The sequence below is a fragment of the Scyliorhinus torazame genome, chromosome 10, assembly GCF_047496885.1.
Source record: "Scyliorhinus torazame isolate Kashiwa2021f chromosome 10, sScyTor2.1, whole genome shotgun sequence".
NCBI lineage: Eukaryota > Metazoa > Chordata > Chondrichthyes > Carcharhiniformes > Scyliorhinidae > Scyliorhinus > Scyliorhinus torazame.
In genome coordinates this window covers 133,180,489-133,202,516 of record NC_092716.1, presented here as the reverse complement: position 1 = coordinate 133,202,516, position 22,028 = coordinate 133,180,489, and the positions used below count along the sequence as shown (strand labels likewise).

Sequence of the window (22,028 nt, the reverse complement as noted above, 5' to 3'; positions counted from 1 at the left end):
GCCCCGATCGCTGCCAAGACCCCTCTTCAAAGGCCTCTTTCTCCCCACATCACATACAATGGGAATATCCTCCACACAACTGGGCTCCCCAGAGGGCCCGCCCCTGGCACTGGCATCTGGCATTGTCAAGGTGGCATTCCAAACCTGTGGGGGATGCAGTGCCCAGGCATGCCCTTCTTCCCCCCCCTCCCCCCAGATGTTATAATGACCTCGATGTCCCCTCGCACGAACCCCTCAATTGTTCCCGGTCTTCCTAAAGCTGTTGTGAACCTCATCAACGTGATGTCACATCGGCAAGATTTGAACATTCAGTAAGGGTCAAATGGCGTGTAGACCGCTTAATAATATGTAAATCAATCCTCACTGTGTCACCGGCCGGGGGCAGGGAAAATTGGAAACTAGATCTTGCTGAGGTCATGGCTCTGCCGTGATTTTGTGTCCGCGTTGCCATTCTCACTGGCAGTGAATGCGGGAGTAAAATCACCGCCTAGGAGCAACTGAGAAAGCTAGCTGGAAATATAAAAACAGATAGAGTTTTTACAGGAATTTAAAAAGGCAAAGAATAACGAGAGTGAATACTGGTCCCTTACAAGATGAGGCTGGGGGATTGATCATGGGAAACAAGGCAATGGCAGCAACATTGAACAGGTATTTTGTATTTGCCTTCACTGTTGAAGTCACAAAAAACATTTGTAGGATACTTGTCAATCAAGAGGTAAAAGGAAGGGCGAAACTTAAAACTGGGACCATTACTAGGGAAAAGGTACATGGAAAACAACTGGAACTAAAGGTTGACCAGTTCCCTGGATTTGATGACCTGCATCCTAGGATCTAAAAGAAGTGATAGCACAGCCATTGATTGTAATCTTCCAACCCTCCCTGATGTGTTAGGCAGGTTGGCTCGATGTGGACTGCACTTGATGCAGGGAAGTTAGAAACAGACGTCTAACACAGGAGAAGATCCAACACTGTTTTATTCAACTACGTGAACTTCTGTACATATTCAGCTGTGGGTCGACACTATACTGATCTGACTAGTGACCTTGTAGTAGCCTGACCAGACATACTAGCTATCGCATGGTGTTTGTGCTTGCTAGCTCGTGGACTCTGACTGTCTCAGTAGCTGGGTCCCGAGAGAGCGGGAAACCGAGTGCCCTCTGGCTTTATAGTGGTAGTGTCCTGTCTGGTGATTGGCTGTGCTGTGTTGTTTGCTTACTGGTCATCCTATGTGTCAATCACTGCCTGTCTGCACTTCATTATATACATGAGTAGATATTATGACACTCCCTAGATTCTGAAAAGGACTAAAATTGCTTGTGTAACACTTCAATTCAGGAAAGGAAGGAGACAGAAAGCAATAAATTATAGACCAGGTAACCTAATCTGACAAAAGGGAAATCTATTATTAAGGATGTACTAGCAGACATTTCAGTGTGTTTTGAGTTTTGCAAACATGGGCTGGTTGGATACGATCTGTACCTTGCCCAATGTGAACAGAGACTGGGGGCGGAATTCTCCCCTCCCATGCCGGTTGGGAGAATCGCCGGGGCGCCGCGCATGTCCCGCCACGCCGTCCCGACGCCCGCACGTGATTCTCCCATCCCCCCCTCAAACCGGCACGGCGAGAATCATGGCTGGCCGCTGGGAGAATCGGCGCTCACCGTTTGCAACGGGCGAGCGCCGATTCTCCGGCCCGGATGGGCCGAGCGGCCTGCCCAATACGACGGGTTCCCGCCGGCACCGGCCACACCTGATCGCTGCCAGCAGAAACAGCGCGGGAACGCTGGGGTGGCAGCCTGGGGGGGGGGATTCCTGCACCGGGGGGGCCTCAAATGGGGTCTGGCCCGCGATCAGTACTCACCGATCGGCGGGCCGGCCTCTCTGAAGGAGGACCTCCTTTCCTCCGCCGCCCCGCAAGATCCATCCGACATCTTCTTGCGGGGCGGCCTCTGGGAGGACGGCAGCCGCGCAGCGCCGGCCGCGTCATTTGCGCGGCGCCAAGGCCCGGCGCGCGTAACTGACGCAACGCCGCTCCGAGCCCCCCGGGGGCGGGAGAATAGGGGACTGGGAGCGGGCTCCGACGCGGGAGTGAAACACTCCGGTTTTCACTCCGGCGTCGGCACTAAGACTCCCGATGGGAGAATTGCGCCCTGAGAGTTGCTGTTTGACACGAATAATCCTCAGTGTGCTAAAAATTACTCTGACAACCAATTTAAGATTGTCAATCGGGCCCACAGTATGGCACATTTGCATGTACTGGATGCTGCATATATTAATACACAGGTCCCGGTCCTTTATACACAGAATGTGGCTGTTTCAGCTAAAGAAAAGTAAGTGATATCCATTTGCTGGTTCAATTCTCAGGACAATGTCTTGACCAGAGTCAAGCTGCCTGGTTTAAATTTTGACACTGTACATGAAAATAGATGAGACGGTAACAATTTACATGTTGTTCCTTTTCAGCAGCCCCCCCCCCCCCCCCCCCCCCCCCCACTTCCACCCCCTTTGCTACCCACCCCTTCCTCTTCCACCTCCCCTCTTCTGTTGTTTTCGGGCCTTATCCTTGGTGTTTGTCCCTTTTCTTGTGGCTTTGTAATGGGCCCTCTGGCCCCGTGTCAGTCTCTCGCTGGGCTCCCCCTTGGTGTTTCTTCCGGTCTCTCCCCCCTTGTTGACCCGCCCCCGTTTCTGTCTGTTTTCTGTGGCCCTAGTGGCTCCTGTGCATACCACCCCGCCCCACCCCCACCCCCGCTCCCCATTCTATCAGTTGTTGGCTTCGAACAGGTCTTGGAACAAGCTGGTGAGTGGCCCCCACGCTGTGTGGAAGCCATCTTCCAACCCTCGGATGGCATACTTGATCTTCTCCAGATGGAGAAATTCCGATCGGTCTGCCAACCAGACCGCAGCTCTGGGCTGATTGCCAACCGAGCAGGATGCTCCGGTGTGCGATTAAGGAAGCAAAGGCAAGGGTGACAGCCCTCTTCCCCAAATTAAGTTCTGGCTGGTCAGATACCCCAAATACTGCCACTTCCGGTCATGGCTTCACCCTTACCCCCACAACCTTGGACATAGCCTCGAAGAAGGCTGTCCAGAACCCGACAGGTCTGGGTCATTCCCAGAACATGTGTGTGTGGTTGGCCAGGCCCCTCTGGCACCGCTCACATTTGTCCTCCACCTCCGGGAAGAACCTGCTCATTCGGGTTCTGGTCAGGTGCGCTCTGTGCACCACTTTAAGCTGCATTAGGCTTAGCCTTCAGCAGGAGGAGGTGGAGTTGGCCCTGCTCAGTGCTTCGCTCCATAGTCCCTACCCTACTTCCGTCCCTCACTCTTCCTCCCATTTCTCCCTTGTTCCTTCCAGTGGGGAGCATGTCCTTTCTAAAAGTCATCCATATATATCTCCGCAGTCTCCCTTTCCCAGACTGTCTGCGTCCAGTAACTCCTCCAACACTGTGTCTCTCGGGTCCCTGGGGTATCTTGTCATCTCCTTGCGGAGAAAGTTTTTGATTTGCAAATGTTCCGTCTTCTGTCAGCCCTTCTAGGGTCGCTAATCTGTCCCCTGTGTAAAATACCCTAACTGTCAGTGTCTCCCTGTCCTGTCTCCACCTCTTAAAGGTGGCATCCAGCATGACTGGTGGAAAACTGTGGCTGGCGCAGGTGGGGGCCATGGTGGACACTTCGGTTAGACCGAATGCTTCGAGTGTTTTGCTGGCGGGAATGGGAGTGCTGTTGTGACGAGGGTCTGGAGGGTTGTCTCTGTCCAGGAGGACCCCCCCCCAACACACACGCACACACAAACACCATAATCCTTTTGCTTTTTGTCTACTGTTTGGAAAAAGGCCTTGGGGATGAAGATCAGTAGGTATATAAACAGGAAGAGGAACCTGGGCAGTATGTTCATCTTGAACGCCTGTGCCTTCCCCGCCAGGGAAAGTGCATCACATCTCTGTAGGTTATTTTTAACTTCCTCCGCCAGGCTGGTCAGGTTCCACTTGTGGATCTGTGTCCAGTCATGGGCTATCTGGATCCCCAGGTAGCGGAATTTGTATTGGGCTATTTTAAACAGTGGGCATCCCTGCCTGGTGCCTCTGTGCAATCGGAAGAGCTGCTGTTGTTGGTCCGAACGCTCACCTTGAGGACCTTGTACAGGAGTTTCTCCATGAGGTGAACTCTGTTCCCAGCCCAAATCACTCCAGTACCTCAATGAGGCACATCCACTCGACTCTGTCGAAGGCCTGTTTTGCATCCAGGTAGATGACCACCTCTGGTGTTCTCTCCCCGGATAGGGTCAGTATCACATTTAGCAGCCATCTGATGTTCACAGTTAGCTGTCTACCCTTAACAAAGCCTGTCTGAGACCACCTCTAGTACGCAGTTCTCCAGTCTCTTGGCCAGGATATGTGCGAGTATGTTCGCGTCCACATTGAGCAGTGAAATGGGTCTGTAAGATCCACATTCAGTTGGGTCTTTGTCTATTTTGGATATCAGTGAAATGGTGGCCTGAGTTAGCGTCAGAGGCAGGGTACCCCTCGCTAGTGAGTCTGTGAACATCTTCCACAGGTGCGGGGCGAGAGCCGGAGCAAATATTTTGTTGAAGTCCGCCGGGAACTTCCCCGCCTGCATGGAGTTGATGCTCTCCATGACCTCTCCCAGTTCTACTGGTGCTCCCAGATCCCCCATCTCTCTTCCCCCATGACTGACATGTCCAGCCCTTCAAAAAACGTTTTCATCCCCGAGTCCCCGTCGGAGGGCTCGGAGGTGTACAGTCCCTGGTACAAGGCTTTAAATGCTTTGTTGCCTATATTTGGTTCAGCTACCAGTCCACCTCTCATGTCCTTCATCTGTGCTATTTCCCTTGTGGCTGCCTGCTTTTTCAGCTGATGAGCCAGCAGGCAGCTAGCCTTCTCTACGTGTTCATAAAAGGTCCCCTGTGTCTGGCGGAGTTGGTGGCCTAGTTTAAATTTCAAACAATGCTTGGCAGTGAACTGCCAGTCGCCATGAACTGGTGCATTCTCCAAGGCAACGTCTTGACCAATCAGAGTCCACCTGCCAACCAATCAGCACGCTCTTTTCATACAGTATAAAGTTGTTGCTTCCCCTGACATCATGATTGTCCTGATGAGTGCAAGATGAAAAGATTTGACAAAATTCCTTTTCTCAGCAACAATGAGTAATAAATTGGATTTAATTATCAGCCTAACAGTGGGTGAACATTTATGAAACACTGATCAAAACATGATGGAGTACAACTTCCGGTTGCGGCGACGCACTGCTAAGCCGCATGTTTCGGCAGCTCCCGTTCTGACGGACTTTTGGGCTCTTTTCGGGAGCCCCAACGGAAATTTTTTCAGACCAAACCCAGTGTGGGGTGACGAAGGAAGGTGTCCCCCCGGGTGTGTATGGAAAAGGCCAGTGGCAGTGGCCAGATTGCGAAGGATCCTCTGGAGCAGCGGCAGAGAAGAGAAGGAAGAAGCAAGATGGCGGCGGATGGAGCCCAGATGACATGGGGCTCGGACCAGCAGGAATTCCTCCGACGGTGTGTGGAGGAACTAAAGAAGGAGGTGCTGGCGCCGATGTTATTGGCAATCGATGGGCTGAAAGAAACACAAAAGGCCCAGGCGTGGGGTGAAGGCAAAGGCAGCCGAGAATGAGGATGAGATTCAGGGCCTTGTAGTAAAAACGGAGACGCATGAGGCGCTACATAAGAGGTGTATCAAAAGGCTCGAAGCCCTGGAGAACAGCTCGAGGAGGAAGAACCTCCGGATTCTAGGTCTCCCCGAAGGAATGGAGGGAGCTGACGTTGGGGCTTATGTGAGCACGATGCTCCATACGCTAATGGGAGCTGAGGCCCCCTCGGGCCCCCTGGAGGTGGAAGGGGCTCACCGGGTCCTTGTGAGAAGACCAAAGGCTGGAGAACGACCAAGGGCGATAGTGGTGAGATTTCACTGCTTCACGGCAGAGAGGCTGTCTTGAGCTGGGCCAAGAAGGTACGGAGTAGCAGGTGGGAGAATGCGGTGATACGAGTGTATCAGGACTGGAGTGCGGAGGTGGCGAGAAGGAGGGTGAGCTTCAATTGGGCCAAGGCGGTGCTTCACAGGAAGAAAATAAAATTTGGGATGCTGCAGCCGGCGCGATTGTGGGTCACGCATCAGGGCAAGCACTACTACTTCGAAATGGCAGATGAGGCATGGACCTTCATCCAAGAGGAGAAACTGGACTAGAACTGAGAGACTGATGTTGGGGGGGAGACAACGAGGTTGTTGTACAGAAGTGTAAATTGGGGAATGGGAGGTTTATAGTATTGAAACGATAGATGGGGAATTTTTCTCCTCTTGATGGGGGGACACGGAGAAATGTGGGCGCCGGTGGAAAAAGGGACTGAGAGGGGGGGTGGGAAATGAGGGAGCTGCGCCATGGGGGCGGGGCCGATAGGAAAGCGTGGGGGGTTTTCCCGCGCTATGGAGATGATGGCGGGAAGATAGGCGCAGGAAGGAAGAGAGTTCCACGCACGGGGGTCAAGGAGAGAATGGGGGAAGCCGGGATCAGTTAGAGTTAGCTGACTTTCGGAAGCATCATGGGGGGACTAACGATGCTAGATGGGGATCTAGCGGGGGGGACTAACTGGGTTGCTGCTGCTGAGAGCAAGGGGGAGCTGGCAAGAGACGAGGTGGTCGGGACGGGAAGGCGCCGCCTGGGGGATGGGTGGGTGCGCGAGACCCGGACGGGGGGCTGGCCTAGAATAGGGGATGGCTAGTCGGGGGTGGGGGGGGGGCCCAATCCGGCTGATCACGTGGAATGTGAGAGGCCTGAATGGGCCGTTTAAGAGGGCCCAAATGTTCGCGCACTTAAAAAGACTAAAGGCGGATGTAGTCATGCTTCAGGAGACGCATCTGAAGGTGGCGGATCAGGTTAGGTTAAGGAAAGGATGGGTGGGACAGGTGTTCCACTCAGGGTTGGACACGAAAAATAGAGGGGTGGCGATATTGGTGGGGAAACGGGTGTCGTTCGAGGCTAGGAATATAGTGGTGGATAACGGGGGTAGATACGTGATGGTGAGTGGTAGATTGCAGGGAAAGGAGATCGTGCTGGTAAATGTATATGCCCCGAACTGGGATTGACGCAGGATTTATGAAGCGGATGTTGGGACGTATCCCGGACCTGGAAGTGGGAAGCCTGGTAATGGGGGGGGGGGGGATTTCAATACTGTGCTGGATCCAGGGCTAGCGGCCAAGGTGCTTAGGGGTTCATGGAGAAAATGGGGAGAGTGGATCCGTGGAGATTTGCTAGGCTGTTGGCCAAAGAGTTCTCCTTTTTCTCCCATGTTCATAAGGTATATTCCCGGATAGATTTCTTTGTTTTGAGTAGGGCACTGATCTCGAAGGTGGCAGGAATGGAGTACTCGGCCATAGCCGTTTCAGACCATGCCCCGCACTGGGTGGATCTGGAATTAGGAGAGGAGAGGGAGCAGCGCCCACTCTGGCGACTGGATGTGGGACTATTGGCGGATGAGGGGGTCTGTGGAAGGGTGCGGGGATGTATTGAGAGGTACCTGGAGGCCAATGATGATGGTGAGGTCCAGGTGGGGGTAGTATGGGAAGCGCTGAAGGCGGTGGTTAGGGGAGAGTTGATCTTCATTAGAGCCCACAAGGAGAAACAAGAGGGCAAAGAAAGGGAGAAATTAGTGGGGGAGATTTTGAGGGTGGATAAAAGATATGCGGAGGCCCCAGACGAAGGACTATATAGAGAAATACGAAGACTTCAGACGGAGTTTGACCTGCTGACCACAGGGAAGGCAGAGGCACAGTGGAGGAAGGCACAGGGGATGAGATACGAATATGGGGAAAAGGCGAGCCGGCTGCTGTCCCACCAACTGCGCAAGAGGATAGCGCCGAGGGAAATTGGCGGAGTTAGGGATGAAACGGGAACTACAGAGCGGAGAGCAGGGAAGGTAAATGAGGTGTTTAAGACCTTTTATGAGAGGCTGTATAAGTCCCAACCCCCGGAGGGAAAAGAGGGAATGCAACAGTTTCTGGACCAACTAAGGTTCCCGAAGGTGGAGGAGCAGGAGGTGGCAGGTCTCGGGGCGCCAATTGAGGTGGATGAGGTGACTAAGGGGCTGGGGAACATGCAGGCAGGGAAGGCCCCGGGACCAGACGGGTTCCCGGTGGAATGTTACAGGAAATATGTGGACTTGTTGGCCCTGCTGCTGGCGAGAACCTTTAACGAGGCCAGGGAAGGGGGGACTCTACCCCCGACAATGTCGGAGGCGACGATATCACTGATCCTGAAGCGGGATAAAGATCCGCTGCAATGCGGGTCATATATGCCTATCTCACTCCTAAATGTAGGCGCCAAGCTGCTGGCAAAAGTGCTGGCGATGAGGATTGAGGATTGTGTTCCGGGGGTGGTGCATGAAGACCAGACAGGGTTTGTAAAGGGGAGACAATTGAATGTCAACGTGCGACGGCTGTTGGGGGTGATAATGATGCCCCCAGCAGAGGGGGAGGCAGAGATAGTGGCAGCGATGGATGCAGAGAAGGCATTTGATAGGGTAGCGTGGGAGTATTTATGGGAGGTGTTGAGGAGGTTTGGGTTCGGGGAGGGGTTTGTCAGCTGGGTCAAACTCCTCTATGGGGCCCCAGTGGCAAGTGTAGTCACAAATCGGCAGAGATCGGAGTATTTTCGGTTACATAGGGGAACAAGGCAGGGGTGCCCCCTGTCCCCATTACTGTTTGCGCTGGCAATTGAACCACTGGCCATAGCGTTGCAAGACTCTAAGAAATGGAGGGGGGTGGTTAGAGGGGGAGAGGAACATTGAGTGTCACTCTACGCAGATGACCTACTGCTATATGTGGCGGATCCTGTAGAGGGGATGACAGAGGTTATGCAGATATTGAGGGAGTTTGGAGATTTTTCGGGATACAGTCTAAATATGGGGAAGAGTGAGCTTTTTGTAATACACCCTGGAGACCAGGGAAGAGGAATAGACGCCCTGCCATTAAGGAGAGTGGAAAGGAGCTTCCGATATTTGGGGATCCAGGTAGCTAGGAGCTGGGGAATCTACACAAACTTAATCTGACGCGGCTGGTGGAGCAGATGGAGGAGGATTTCAAGAGGTGGGATATGCTGCCGCTCTCACTGGCGGGCAGAGTACAGGCGGTAAAAATGATGGTCCTCCCAAGGTTTCTTTTCGTGTTTCAATGTCTCCCCATTCTGATCACGAAGGCCTTTTTCAAGAAAATAGACAGGAGCGTTATGAGTTTTGTGTGGGCAGGGAAGACCCCGAGGGTAAGGAGGGGGTTCCTGCAGCGTAGCAGGGACAGAGGGGGACTGGCGTTGCCGAACCTGGACGACTACTACTGGGCCGCCAATGTGGCGATGGTTTGTAAGTGGATGAGGGAGGGAGAGGGGGCGGCGTGGAAGAGGCTGGAGATGGCGTCCTGTAAGGGAACGAGCCTAAAGGCGCTGGTGACGGCGCCGCTGCCGCTCTCCCCGAAAAGGTATACCACAAACCCAGTGGTGGTGGCAACCTTAAGGATCTGGGGGCAGTGGAGGCGACACAGGGGAGTGACGGGTGCCTCGGTGTGGTCCCCGATCAGGAACAGCCATAGGTTTGTCCCAGGAAAGATGGACGGAGGGTTCCAGAGCTGGCAACGGGCAGGAATTAGAAGACTGAGAGATTTGTTTATAGACGGGACGTTTGCGAGCCTGGGAGCGCTGGAGGAAAAATATGAGTTGCCCCCAGGGAACAATTTTCGATACATGCAAGTGAGGGCGTTTACAAGGCAACAGGTGAGGGAATTTCCGCTGCTCCCAACACAGGGGATCCAGGATAGAGTGATTTCCGGGGTATGGGTCGGGGAGGGCAAAGTGTCCGAAATATATCAGGAGATGAGAGACGAGGGGGAGGCGATGGTAGAGGAGCTGAAGGGAAAATGGGAAGAAGAGCTGGGAGAGGAGATTAAGGAGGGGCTGTGGGCTGATGCCCTAAGTAGGGTAAATTCCTCGTCTTCGTGTGCCAGGCTTAGCCTGATATAATTTAAGGTTCTACACAGAGCACATATGACGGGAGCAAGGCTGAGCAGGTTCTTCGGAGTGGAGGACAGGTGTGGGAGGTGCTTGGGAAGCCCGGCGAACCACACACACATGTTCTGGTCGTGTCCGGCACTGGATGAGTACAGGTGGAGAAGGTAGTCAAGAAGGCATACGGCATGCTTGCCTTCATTGGCCGGGGCACTGAGTATAAGAATTGGCAAGTCATGTTGCAGCTGTATAGAACCTTAGTTAGGCCACACTTGGAGTATAGTGTTCAATTCTGGTCGTCACACTACCAGAAGGATGTGGAGGCTTTAGAGAGGGTGCAGAAGAGATTTACCAGAATGTTGCCTGGTATGGAGGGCATTAGCTATGAGGAGCGGTTGAATAAACTCGGTTTGTTCTCACTGGAACGAAGGAGGTTGAGGGGCGACCTGGGAGTGCTGGAGGAAAAATATGAGTTGCCCCCGGGGAACAATTTTCGATACATGCATATATTATTAGCATTGTGCAGGTCAAGGTTCGGAGGTGGAGGAGCAGTCTCTGTCAGGGAGAGAACCTGAGAACATCTAAGACACTCAGAAGGTAAGAAGGTATGTAAGTGATTTTTACTCATTTTTACTTTTATACCTTTTTCAAATTGTGTGTGTCGGGGGGAAACTGAAGTGACATCACAGAAAAGCTGTGGCCTGAGTGGCTGGTTGGGAATCTACACTAAATTAAAACAATTAAGCATTGGTAATGAATTAAACATAATTACTTAATTATAATTCAGAGGGGTATCTAAGCCAGAGATCGGAGAGTACTATATTTAGCTTTCGCATTTCTATTAGAAATCTAGTGCTAGGAAACAGATAGTTAACAGTAACTTTGAAATTTAAAAAAATATATATTTTACATTTTTTTTTTTAATTTAAATTTTAATTAATTGACGCAATGTTAGTTAGAGGGGTGCAGTGCTCTGATTGTGAGATGTGGCAGGTCCGGGAGGCTTCCAGCGTCCCGGATGGCTCCTTCTGCAGAAAGTGCACCCAACTGGAGCTCCTCACAGACCGCATGGTTCGGTTGGAGCAGCAATTGGATGCACTTAGGAGCATGCATGTGGCAGAAATCATCATAGATCGCAGTTATGTAAATGTGGTCACACCCAAGGTGCAGGCAGAGAAATGGGTGACCACCAGAAAGGGCAGGCAGTCAGTGCAGGGATCCCCTGTGGTTGTCCCCCTCTCGAACAGGTATACCCCTTTGGATACTGTCGGGGGGGATAGCCTATCAGGGGAAAACAGCAGCAGCCAGAGCAGTGGCACCACGGCTGGCTCTGATGTTCAGAAGGGAGGGTCAAAGCGCAGAAGAGCAATAGTAATAGGGGACTCTATAGTCAGGGGCACAGATAGGCGCTTCTGTGGACATGAAAGAGACTCCAGGATGGTATGTTGCCTCCCTGGTGCCAGGGTCCAGGATGTCTCCGAACGGGTAGAGGGCATCCTGAAGGGGGAGGGCAAACAGGCAGAGGTCGTTGTACATATTGGTACTAACGACATAGGCAGGAAGGGGCATGAGGTCCTGCAGCAGGAGTTCAGGGAGCTAGGCAGAAAGTTAAAAGACAGGACCTCTAGGGTTGTAATCTCGGGATTACTCCGTGCCACGTGCCAGTGAGGCTAGAAATAGGAAGATAGAGCAGCTAAACACGTGGCTAAACAGCTGGTGTAGGAGGGAGGGTTTCCGTTATCTGGACCACTGGGGGCTCTTCCGGGGCAGGTGTGACCTACATAAGAAGGACGGGTTGCATCTAAACTGGAGAGGCATAAATATCCTGGCTGTGAGGTTTGCTAGTGCCACATGGGAGGGTTTAAACTAGTATGGCAGGGGGGTGGGCACGGGAGCAATAGGTCAGAAGGTGAGAGCATTGAGGGAGAACTAGGGAATAGGGACAGTGGGGCTCTGAGGCAGAGCAGACAGGGAGAAGTTGCTGAACACAGCGGGTCTGGTGGCCTGAAGTGCATATGTTTTAATGCAAGAAGTATTACGGGTAAGGCAGATGAACTTAGAGCTTGGATTAGTACTTGGAACTATGATGTTGTTGCCATTACAGAGACATGGTTGAGGGAAGGGCAGGATTGGCAACTAAACGTTCCAGGATTTAGATGTTTCAGGCGGGATAGAGGGGGATGTAAAAGGGGAGGCGGAGTTGCGCTACTGGTTCGGGAGAATATCACAGCTGTACTGCGGGAGGACACCTCAGAGGGCAGTGAGGCTATATGGGTAGAGATCAGGAATAAGACGGGTGCAGTCACAATGTTGGGGGTTTACTACAGGCCTCCCAACAGCCAGCGGGAGATAGAGGAGCAGATAGGTAGACAGATTTTGGAAAAGAGTAAAAACAACAGGGTTGTGGTGATGGGAGACTTCAACTTCCCCAATATTGACTTAGTGCCAGGGGCTTAGACGGGGCGGAGTTTGTAAGGAGCATCCAGGATGGCTTCTTAAAACAATATGTAGACAGTCCAACTAGGGAAGGGGCGGTACTGGACCTGGTATTGGGGAATGAGCCCGGCCAGGTGGTAGATGTTTCAGTAGGGGAGCATTTCGGTAACAGTGACCACAATTCAGTAAGTTTTAAAGTACTGGTGGACAAGGATAAGAGTGGTCCTAGGATGAATGTGCTAAATTGGGGGAAGGCTAATTATAACAATATTAGGCGGGAACTGAAGAACATAGATTGGGGGCGGATGTTTGAGGGCAAATCAACATCTGACATGTGGGAGGCTTTCAAGTGGCAGTTGAAAGGAATTCAGGACCAGCATGTTCCTGTGAGGAAGAAGGATAAATACGGCAATTTTCGGGAACCTTGGATAACGAGAGATATTGTAGGCCTCGTCAAAAAGAAAAAGGAGGCATTTGTCAGGGCTAAAAGGCTGGGAACAGACGAAGCCTGCGTGGAATATAAGGAAAGTAGGAAGGAACTTCAGCAAGGAGTCAGGAGGGCTAGAAGGGGTCACGAAAAGTCATTGGCAAATAGGGTTAAGGAAAATCCCAAGGCTTTTTTACACGTACATAAAAAGCAAGAGGGTAGCCAGGGAAAGGGTTGGCCCACTGAAGGATAGGCAAGGGAATCTTTGTGTGGAGCCAGAGGAAATGGGCGAGGTATTAAATGAATACTTTGCATCAGTATTCACCAAAGAGAAGAAATTGGTAGATGTTGAGTCTGGAGAAGGGTGTGTAGATAGCCTGGGTCACATTGAGATCCAAAAAGACAAGGTGTTGGGTGTCTTAAAAAATATTAAGGTAGATAAGTCCCCAGGGCCTGATGGGATCTACCCCAGAATACTGAAGGAGTCTGGAGAGGAAATTGCTGAGGCCTTGACAGAAATCTTTGGATCCTCACTGTCTTCAGGGGATGTCCCGGAGGACTGGAGAATAGCCAATGTTGTTCCTCTGTTTAAGAAGGGTAGCAAGGATAATCCCGGGAACTACAGGCCGGTGAGCCTTACTTCAGTGGTAGGGAAATTACTGGAGAGAATTCTTCGAGACAGGATCTACTCCCATTTGGAAGCAAATGGACATATTAGTGAGAGGCAGCACGGTTTTGTGAAGGGGAGGTCGTGTCTCACTAACTTGATAGAGTTTTTCGAGGAGGTCACTAAGATGATTGATGCAGGTAGGGCAGAGGATGTTGTCTATATGGACTTCAGTAAGGCCTTTGACAAGATCCCTCATGGTAGACTAGGACAAAAGGTGAAGTCACACGGGATCAGGGGTGAGCTGGCAAGGTGGATACAGAACTGGCTAGGTCATAGAAGGCAGAGAGTAACAATGGAAGGATGCTTTTCTAATTGGAGGGCTGTAACCAGTGGTGTTCCACAGGGATCAGTGCTGGGACCTTTGCTCTTTGTAGTATATATAAATGATTTGGAGGAAGATGTAACTGGTCTGATTAGTAAGTTTGCAGACGACACAAAGGTTGGTGGAATTGCGGATAGCGATGAGGACTGTCAGAGGATACAGCAGGATTTAGGTTGTTTGGAGACTTGGGCGGAGAGATGGCAGATGGAGTTTAATCCAGACAAATGTGAGGTAATGCATTTTGGAAGGTCTAATGCAGGTAGGGAATATACAGTGAATGGTAGAACCCTCAAGAGTATTGAAAGTCAAAGAGATCTAGGAGTACAGGTCCACAGGTCATTGAAAGGGGCAACACAGGTGGAGAAGGTAGTCAAGAAGGCATACGGCATGCTTGCCTTCATTGGCCGGGGCATTGAGTATAAGAATTGGCAAGTCATGTTGCAGCTGTATAGAACCTTAGTTAGGCCACACTTGGAGTATAGTGTTCAATTCTGGTCGCCACACTACCAGAAGGATGTGGAGGCTTTAGAGAGGGTGCAGAAGAGATTTACCAGAATGTTGCCTGGTATGGAGGGCATTAGCTATGAGGAGCGATTGAATAAACTCGGTTTGTTCTCACTGGAACGAAGGAGGTTGAGGGGAGACCTGATAGAGGTATACAAAATTATGAGGGGCATAGACAGACTGGATAGTCAGAGGCTTTTCCCCAGGGTAGAGGGGTCAATTACTAGGGGGCATAGGTTTAAGGTGAGAGGGGCAAGGTTTAGAGTAGATGTACGAGGCAAGTTTTTTACGCAGAGGGTAGTGGGTGCCTGGAACTCGCTACCGGAGGAGGTGGTGCAAGCAGGGACGATAGTGACATTTAAGGGGCATCTTGACAAATACATGAATAGGATGGGAATAGAGGGATACGGACCCAGGAAGTGTAGAAGATTGTAGTTTAGTCGGGCAGCATGGTCGGCACGGGCTTGGAGGGCCGAAGGGCCTGTTCCTGTGCTGTACATTTCTTTGTTCTTTGTTCTTTGGAGGGGAGTGGCAAAGGTGATCTCAAAGGTGATGAAGGACCGGGTCAAGCTAGGCTGGGGGTTAGCTATATTTGGGGTAGCGGAAGAGCCGGGAGTGCAGGAGGCGAAAGAGGCCGATATTCTGGCCTTTGCGTCCCTGATAGCCCGGCAAAGGATTTTACTCATGTGGAAGGAAGCGAAACCCGCCGGCGTGGAGGCCTTGATAAACGATATGGCAGGATTCATAAAACTGGAACGGATGAAGTTTGTGTTGAGAGGATCGGTTCAGGGGTTCTCCAGGCGGTGGCAACCGTTCCTTGACTATCTCGCGGAACATTAAGGCAAAATAGATCGGCAGCAGCAGCAGCAGCCCAGGGGAGGGGAGGGGGGGGGGGGGGGGGGGAGGGGGGGGGGGGGGGGGCACTATTTTTTGTTACTTGGTTAGTTCACTATTTTACTTAAATAATGTTATTTATCAGTTATTGTACTATTTTTATGTTGATTTGTAAAGTGGAAAAATTCTGTTTGAAAACTTTAATAAAATATATCTTTTTAAAAAAAAATAAACGTGATGGAGTACAATGAAATATTTGAAAAGGAAAAATACAAAACAGCTAAGATTCTACATTTAGGTAAAACTGAGTTCAAAGGGCTGAGGCGGAGATTGCCTACTGTAAACTATGAATATCTATTCATGGGTAAAAGGATGAAAGATCAGTGGGAGGTGTTCAAAAAATAATTCATCATGATGAGATTAGGTGGATTGGCTACATTAAATTGTCCGTGTGTCCAGAAAAGGGTAGGTGGGGTTACGGGGATAGGGTGGGGGCGTGGGCTTAGGTCGGATGCTCTTTCAGAGGGTCGGTGCAGACTCAACAGGCTGAATGGCCTCCTTCTGCACTGTAGGGATTCTGTAATACAGAACCAGATTATACTCCTAAAGGGCAAGATCTCTACTTTCCAAAAAAGGAAAAAGTAGTCAGGGCCAATTGGAGTGCTAAGAGAAAATAGAAAGCTAAAAGAAAGTGCAATGTACAAATGATCACAGATCCTGTGAACAGGAAAGATACAAACAGCAACGGGTGGAAACAGGCAGGCAGAACTACAGAGAGAGGGAACATGAACATTAACTTGCAAGATATCAAAGCCAACACAAAACATCTTCTCCAATTATATTGGGGGAAAGAGGGTGGCCAGGAGCAAAATGGGCCCCGGAAAATTTCCCCTTCCTTCAGCAATGCTCAGGTTCCAGAACTCTCCTTTTGAACCTCTCCTAGCTTCAATAACTTGCTCATTAAAACTGACCTTTGCACCAAACATTGGGTCATTGGACATGTTTCAGTGTCAGTTTTTTGTTTGATGGTCTTCCTGTGCAGCATGTTGGGAGGCATTGTGGCAGCAACCTTCATTGAGCGAATGAGAAATTCCCACTTACCCAGCGTAGATCCTGCAAAGGTTGTTTCCATGGTGTAACTGTGAGTAATCCCCAGCTTCCACATCACAACTCGACCTGTGCCCTCCTTTCCTCTTTGAACCTTGAACTTGCAGCTCTGGTAAGAGAACTATCAGGAACAGGGCTCAATGACTTGATCACTCACATCAGAACTCTGCACACCCACTACCCCACTCGCCCCTAACCGTCACCACTCCCCCTCTCTGCCACTCCTCACCAACCAAACTCCCCCTCACATTCCCTCACTGCTACCATCCATCCCCTCTTCTTCCCTGCCCTACCCGCGAATAGCATACCCTCCCCTTGCATTCCCCTCTCCTTTCCCAACCAACCCTCTCCTCCTCCCGCTCTTCCGCCCAACCTCTCTGCCTCCATGCCGTCCTCCTCCCCATCGCATAAACCATCCCCCAGATCACCTTCCTCCTGTCCACTTCCCCCCCAAACCCCCTTCCCTACTCTTTCAACACCTGCACAGCAACCCCCTTTGCCTCCACCCCCTCTACCCCATATCACCTTCTCACAAACACCATAATACCCACATACCCAAACTACCCTACAGTCTCACACACAGTCGGTTCCATAATTAACATACTGTTAGAACCACACATCTTTACTATCTTTACATTCCTTTATTGTGCCCATACTACTTGACTCTCTGCACACCCTGATGTGTTGGGTGTTCTGGATCACAAACAGCTCAGCAACACTGGAAGTGGTGCAACTCTATTTTATTATAAGGTTAACTATATTAACATACTTGAACTTTGAGTAAATGCAATACCAGCTTTAACTGTTGACCCTTGCCTAGTCCTAACCAGGTGATGCACTCAGCACATGGTGAATGTCTGTGTTGCAGGCTGTGAGCTCTGTGCTCCGAGCTGGCTGCTACTAGAATGAGCGGGAACTCTCCTGTCCCCTGTCTTTATAGTGCGTGTGCTCTCACTGGTGATTGGCTGCCGTGTTGTGTATGCTGATTGGTCCCACTGCATGTCCACCAGTGTGTGTGTGTGTGTCTGCACCATGATATACTGGTGTATATTATGACATCCCCCCTTTTATATAAAGAATATGTGCCTGCATGACAATAAATATTGTGTAGTGAATGTACCTGACTATGTGTGTGCATGTTATTTACATGACTATGGCTAATCTATTTACACGGGAAGGTGCCTGGTGCCGAGAAATAGGGTGTCACACCAACAACGAAATGAACATTATATACAAACTACTGGAATGATGAAACAGGATAACAGAACAGATCAAAGAGTCCAACATCGTAAAACTCATAAGTCAAGTCGCTGAGGTAGGCGACGAATTCTGGTTGACCGCCTCAAGGGTGGGTCAGGAGCCACCGGCTGAGGAACGGGCCGGGCCACGGCAAAGTGAGGAGGATGCAGAGTATTTGGAATCTCCACATAGTCCAGGTTGGGGACAACAGGAGGGCGTGGCACTGATGGAGGATCACGTAGCGAGCGTGGAAAGAGACGATGGGCACGCCGATTGCGACGGCGAATGGAATCATCTGGCAGACGAACCAGGAACGAGCGGGGAGACACCTGCCGAAGAACCACAGCAGTTGCAGACCAGCCACCCTCTGGAAGATGGATGCGGACGTTGTCATCCGGCGCCAGAGCAGGAAGATCAGTCGCCCGAGCGTCATGCGCCGCCTTGTGTTGTGCACGAGATTGTTGCATCCGCTGAAGGACCGGAACGTGGTCGAGGTCTGTGACGTGAATGGACGGCACCGTGGTCCTGAGGGTGCGACCCATGAGCAGCTGGGCTGGCGACAGGCCTGTGGAGAATGGGGCCGAACGATAGGCCAGCAAGGAGAGGTAGAAGTCGGATCCTGCATCGGCAGCCTTTCAGAGGAGCCGTTTGACGATGTGGACGCCCTTCTCCGCTTTGCCATTGGATTGGGACTGCAGGGGACTGGATGTCACATGCACAAAGTTGGACCTGCTGGCAAAGTTGGACCATTCCTGGCTCGCGAAGCAGGGGCCATTGTCTGACATCACAGTGAGTGGGATGCCGTGACGAGCAAAGGTCTCCTTGCAGGCACGGATGACCGCCGATGATGTGATGTCGTGCAGGTGTATGACCTCCGGGTAGTTCGAAAAATAGTCTACAATCAGAACATAGTCCCTGCCGAGCGCATGGAACAGGTCAACGCCTACCTTAGACCAAGGGGATGTGACCAACTCATGGGGCTGTAGGGTCTCATGTGGTTGGGCTGGCTGGAACCGCTGACAGGTGGGGCAGTTGAGCACTGTGTTGGCGATGTCCTCATTGATGCCGGGCCAGTACACAGCCTCTCGGGACCAGTACACAGCCTCTTGGGCCCTCCGTCGGCACTTCTCCACGCCAAGATGGCCCTCGCGTAGCTGTTCCAAAACGAGCTGGCGCATGCTATGCGGGATCACGATGCGGTCCAGCTTCAGGAGGACACCATTGACTAGATCGTCTCTGATATTGTAGAACTGCGGGCATTGGCCCTTGAGCCACCCGTCCGTCATGTGGCGCATGACACGCTGTAGTAGGGGGTCAGCCGAAGTCTCGCGGCGAATGTGGATAAGGCGTTCATCCGTGGCCGGCAGATTGGAGGCCGTGAAGGCCACATGGGCGTCAACCTGGCAGACGAAGCCCTCTGGGTCACACAGGGTGTTGACTGCCCTGGACAGAGCGTCGGCTATGATCAGGTCCTTGCCCGGTGTGTATAGGAGCTGGAAATCGTACCTCCGGAGTTTAAGCAGAATGCGCTGGAGGCGAGGGGACATATCATTCAGGTCTTTTTGTATAATGTTGACCAGCGGGCGATGGTCGGTCTCGACAGTGAATTGGGGGAGGCTGTACACGTAATCATGAAATTTATCAACCCCAGTCAACAAGCTCAGGCACTCCTTTTTGATCTGCGCGTAGCGCTGTTCCGTGGGGGTCATGGCACGTGACGCATATGCAACGGGGGCCCATGTTGAGGCCTCATTACGTTGCAGGAGCACCACCCCAATGCCGGATTGGCTGGCATCCGTTGAAATTTTTGTTTCCTTCGTGGGATCAAAAAATGCCAATACCGGGGCCGTGGTAAGCTTGGTCTTAAGCTCCTCCCATTCGCGCTCGTGGGCGGGAAGCCATTGGAAGTCTGTCATCTTCCTGACCAGGTTCCGGAGAGCTGTGGCATTGGAGGCGAGGTTGGGGATGAACTTCCCCAGGATGTTGACCATGCCCAAAAATCAGAGGACCGCCTTCTTATCCGCTGGTTTCTGCATGGCCGTGATGGCTGCCACCTTGTCTGCATCCGGCCGCACACCCAACCGGGAGATGTGATCCCCTAGAAACTTGAGTTCTGTCTGGCTGAAGGAACATTTGGCTCTGTTGAGGCGAAGGCCTTGGTCCCGTATTCGTTTGAAAACGCGCTGGAGGCGGCTGATATTCTCCTGCGGGGTGGTGGACCAAATGATGATGTCGGTAACACAGACACGCACACCCTCAATGCCTCCATCATTTGCTCCATGATCCGGTGGAATACTTCTGATGCCGATATAATCCCAAACGGCATCCTGTTGTAGCAGTATCTGCCAAACGGGGTATTAAAGGTACACAGCTTTCTGCTGGACCTGCGTAGTTGAATTTGCCAGAATCCTTTCGAGGCATCAAGTTTGGTGAAGATGTTGGCCCGAGCCATCTCGCACGTGATCTCCTTGCGCTTGGTGATAGGGTAACGCCCCTTCATTATGTTGCGATTCAGATCCTTTGTGTCAATGCAGATCCGGAGCTCGCCGGAAGGCTTCTTTACGCAGACCATGGAACTGACACAGTCGGTTGGTTCCGTCACTCTGGAGATCACTCCTTGGTCCTGGAGGTTCTGCAGCTGCTGCTTGAGGCGGTCCTTGAGGGGTGCTGGGACTCTGCGAGGTGCATGAACCACAGGCGTGGAGTCTTGTTTGAGCAGGATTTTGTAAGTGTATGGAAGCGTGCCCATGCCTTAGAAAATGTTGCGGTGCTGGTCGATGATGGCATTGAGTTGCGTCCTGAAGTCCGCATCCTGGAAGGCAGACGTGTCCTCTGGAGAGAGAGAGTATACTCATTGAACGAGGTCTCGGAGTTTGCATGCCTGTGTGCCTAGCAGAGAGTCCTTCGAGGAGCCCACGATCTCAAAGGGAAGGATGGCTTTTTGCGAGTTGTGCGTCACTTCGAGTTGGCATGAACCGGTAGCAGGAATGACGTTGCCATTGTAGTCCACTAGTTGGCAGGTCGACGGAAGAATGGTTGGTTTAACCCCAAGGGTCTGAAAGTCTGACCTCGTTAGGAGATTAGCGGAAACACCAGTGTCCAGGTGGAATCGTATCTGGGATCGGTTGACCGTCATGGTGGCACACCCCTCGTCGTCTGGATCAATGTTGTGCACCGACAGCGGCTGGTGGTTTTGATTCGGGGACAGCCTGTTCTTTGTTATAACAGCGACTCAAAACGGCTCCCTCGGGTCCTCGGTGTTACTGATCTGCAGGAAGTCGGAATCGGACACGGTGAACGTGGGTTGAATTGCCCGAACGTTCCTGCGAGGCTGGCTGAAGCGATGCGAATTGGCAGGCTGAGCTCCTCGACAGCAGGCAGCATAGTGGCCAAGTCTGCCACATCCTAGGCATTGTCGCGATTTTGCAGAACATTGGCACTTTAAATGGGCGGAGCCACAGTTGCCGTACGTCGTGACGTCAGTACGCTCGTTGCGTCACCGCGCATGCGCGGTGCTGTCCTGCGTGGTGCGCGCCTGCGCATCACGTTCCTCCACGTCACCGTCCCCTCGTTTGGCGTGTACAAGCGCGGGAGGCCACAAAAAGCATGCAAAATGGCCGCCCTCATCCAGGCTGCAGCCTTGGAGCTGTTCAGTTGTTTGGACCCGTTCCGCCTCGTGGGGACCTTGCCACGTCGTTTCAGCCACCTGTATGTGGGAGTACCGGCTGGTGGCATTTTCATGCAGGACACAGGTCTCAATGGCAGTCGCTAGGGTGAGTTGCTTAATGTCGAGGAGCTGCTGATGCAGGGGGTCCGACAGAACACCAAATACGATCTGGTCGCGTATCATGGAGTCGGAGGTGGGTCCATAGCCGCAGGACTGCGCAAGGATGCGGAGGTGTGTTAAAAAGGATTGGAAAAGCTCGTCCTTACCCTGCAAGCGCTGCTGGAACAGGTATCTTTCGAAGCTTTCATTGACCTCTATGCTGAAGTGGGTATCAAATTTGAGGAGAACCGTCTTGTACTTTGTCTTGTCCTTGTCGTCTGTGAATGTGAGGGAGTTGAAGATGTGGATGGCATGTTGCCCGGCCATGGAGAGGAGCAGAGCAATCTTCCTGGTCTCTGAGGCGCTCTCCCTGTCCGTGGCTTCGAGGAAGAGCTGGAAGCGCTGTTTAGAAATCTTCCAATTGACCCCGAGATTGCCGGCGATGCGGAGCGGCGGCGGCGGGTTGATGTTCTCCATACTTCAGGATGCCGGAATGCTGATTAGTTGCAGGTGGGTCTCAGAAGTGCGAGTATGCAACCACTCCTTGTACCATGATGTGTTGGGTGTTCTGGATCACAAACAGGTCACCAACACTGGAAGTGGTGCAACTCTATTTTATTATAAGGTTAACTATATTAACATACTTGAACTGTGGGTAAATGCAATACCAGCTTTAACTGTTGACCCTTGCCTAGTCCTAACTAGG

The 22,028-nt window shown here is 51.7% G+C and overlaps 1 protein-coding gene across 1 annotated transcript in view; it reads right to left on the bottom strand.

Moving 5' to 3' along the window:
- agbl2 (AGBL carboxypeptidase 2) overlaps nucleotides 1–22,028 on the bottom strand; it is a 310,115-nt gene that overhangs the window by 202,772 nt on the left and 85,315 nt on the right. Inside the window, exon 8 of the mRNA XM_072518765.1 lies at nucleotides 16,312–16,438. Within this exon, the coding sequence (XP_072374866.1) occupies nucleotides 16,312–16,438 (127 nt within the window). The remainder of the gene's footprint in view (nucleotides 1–16,311; nucleotides 16,439–22,028) is intronic.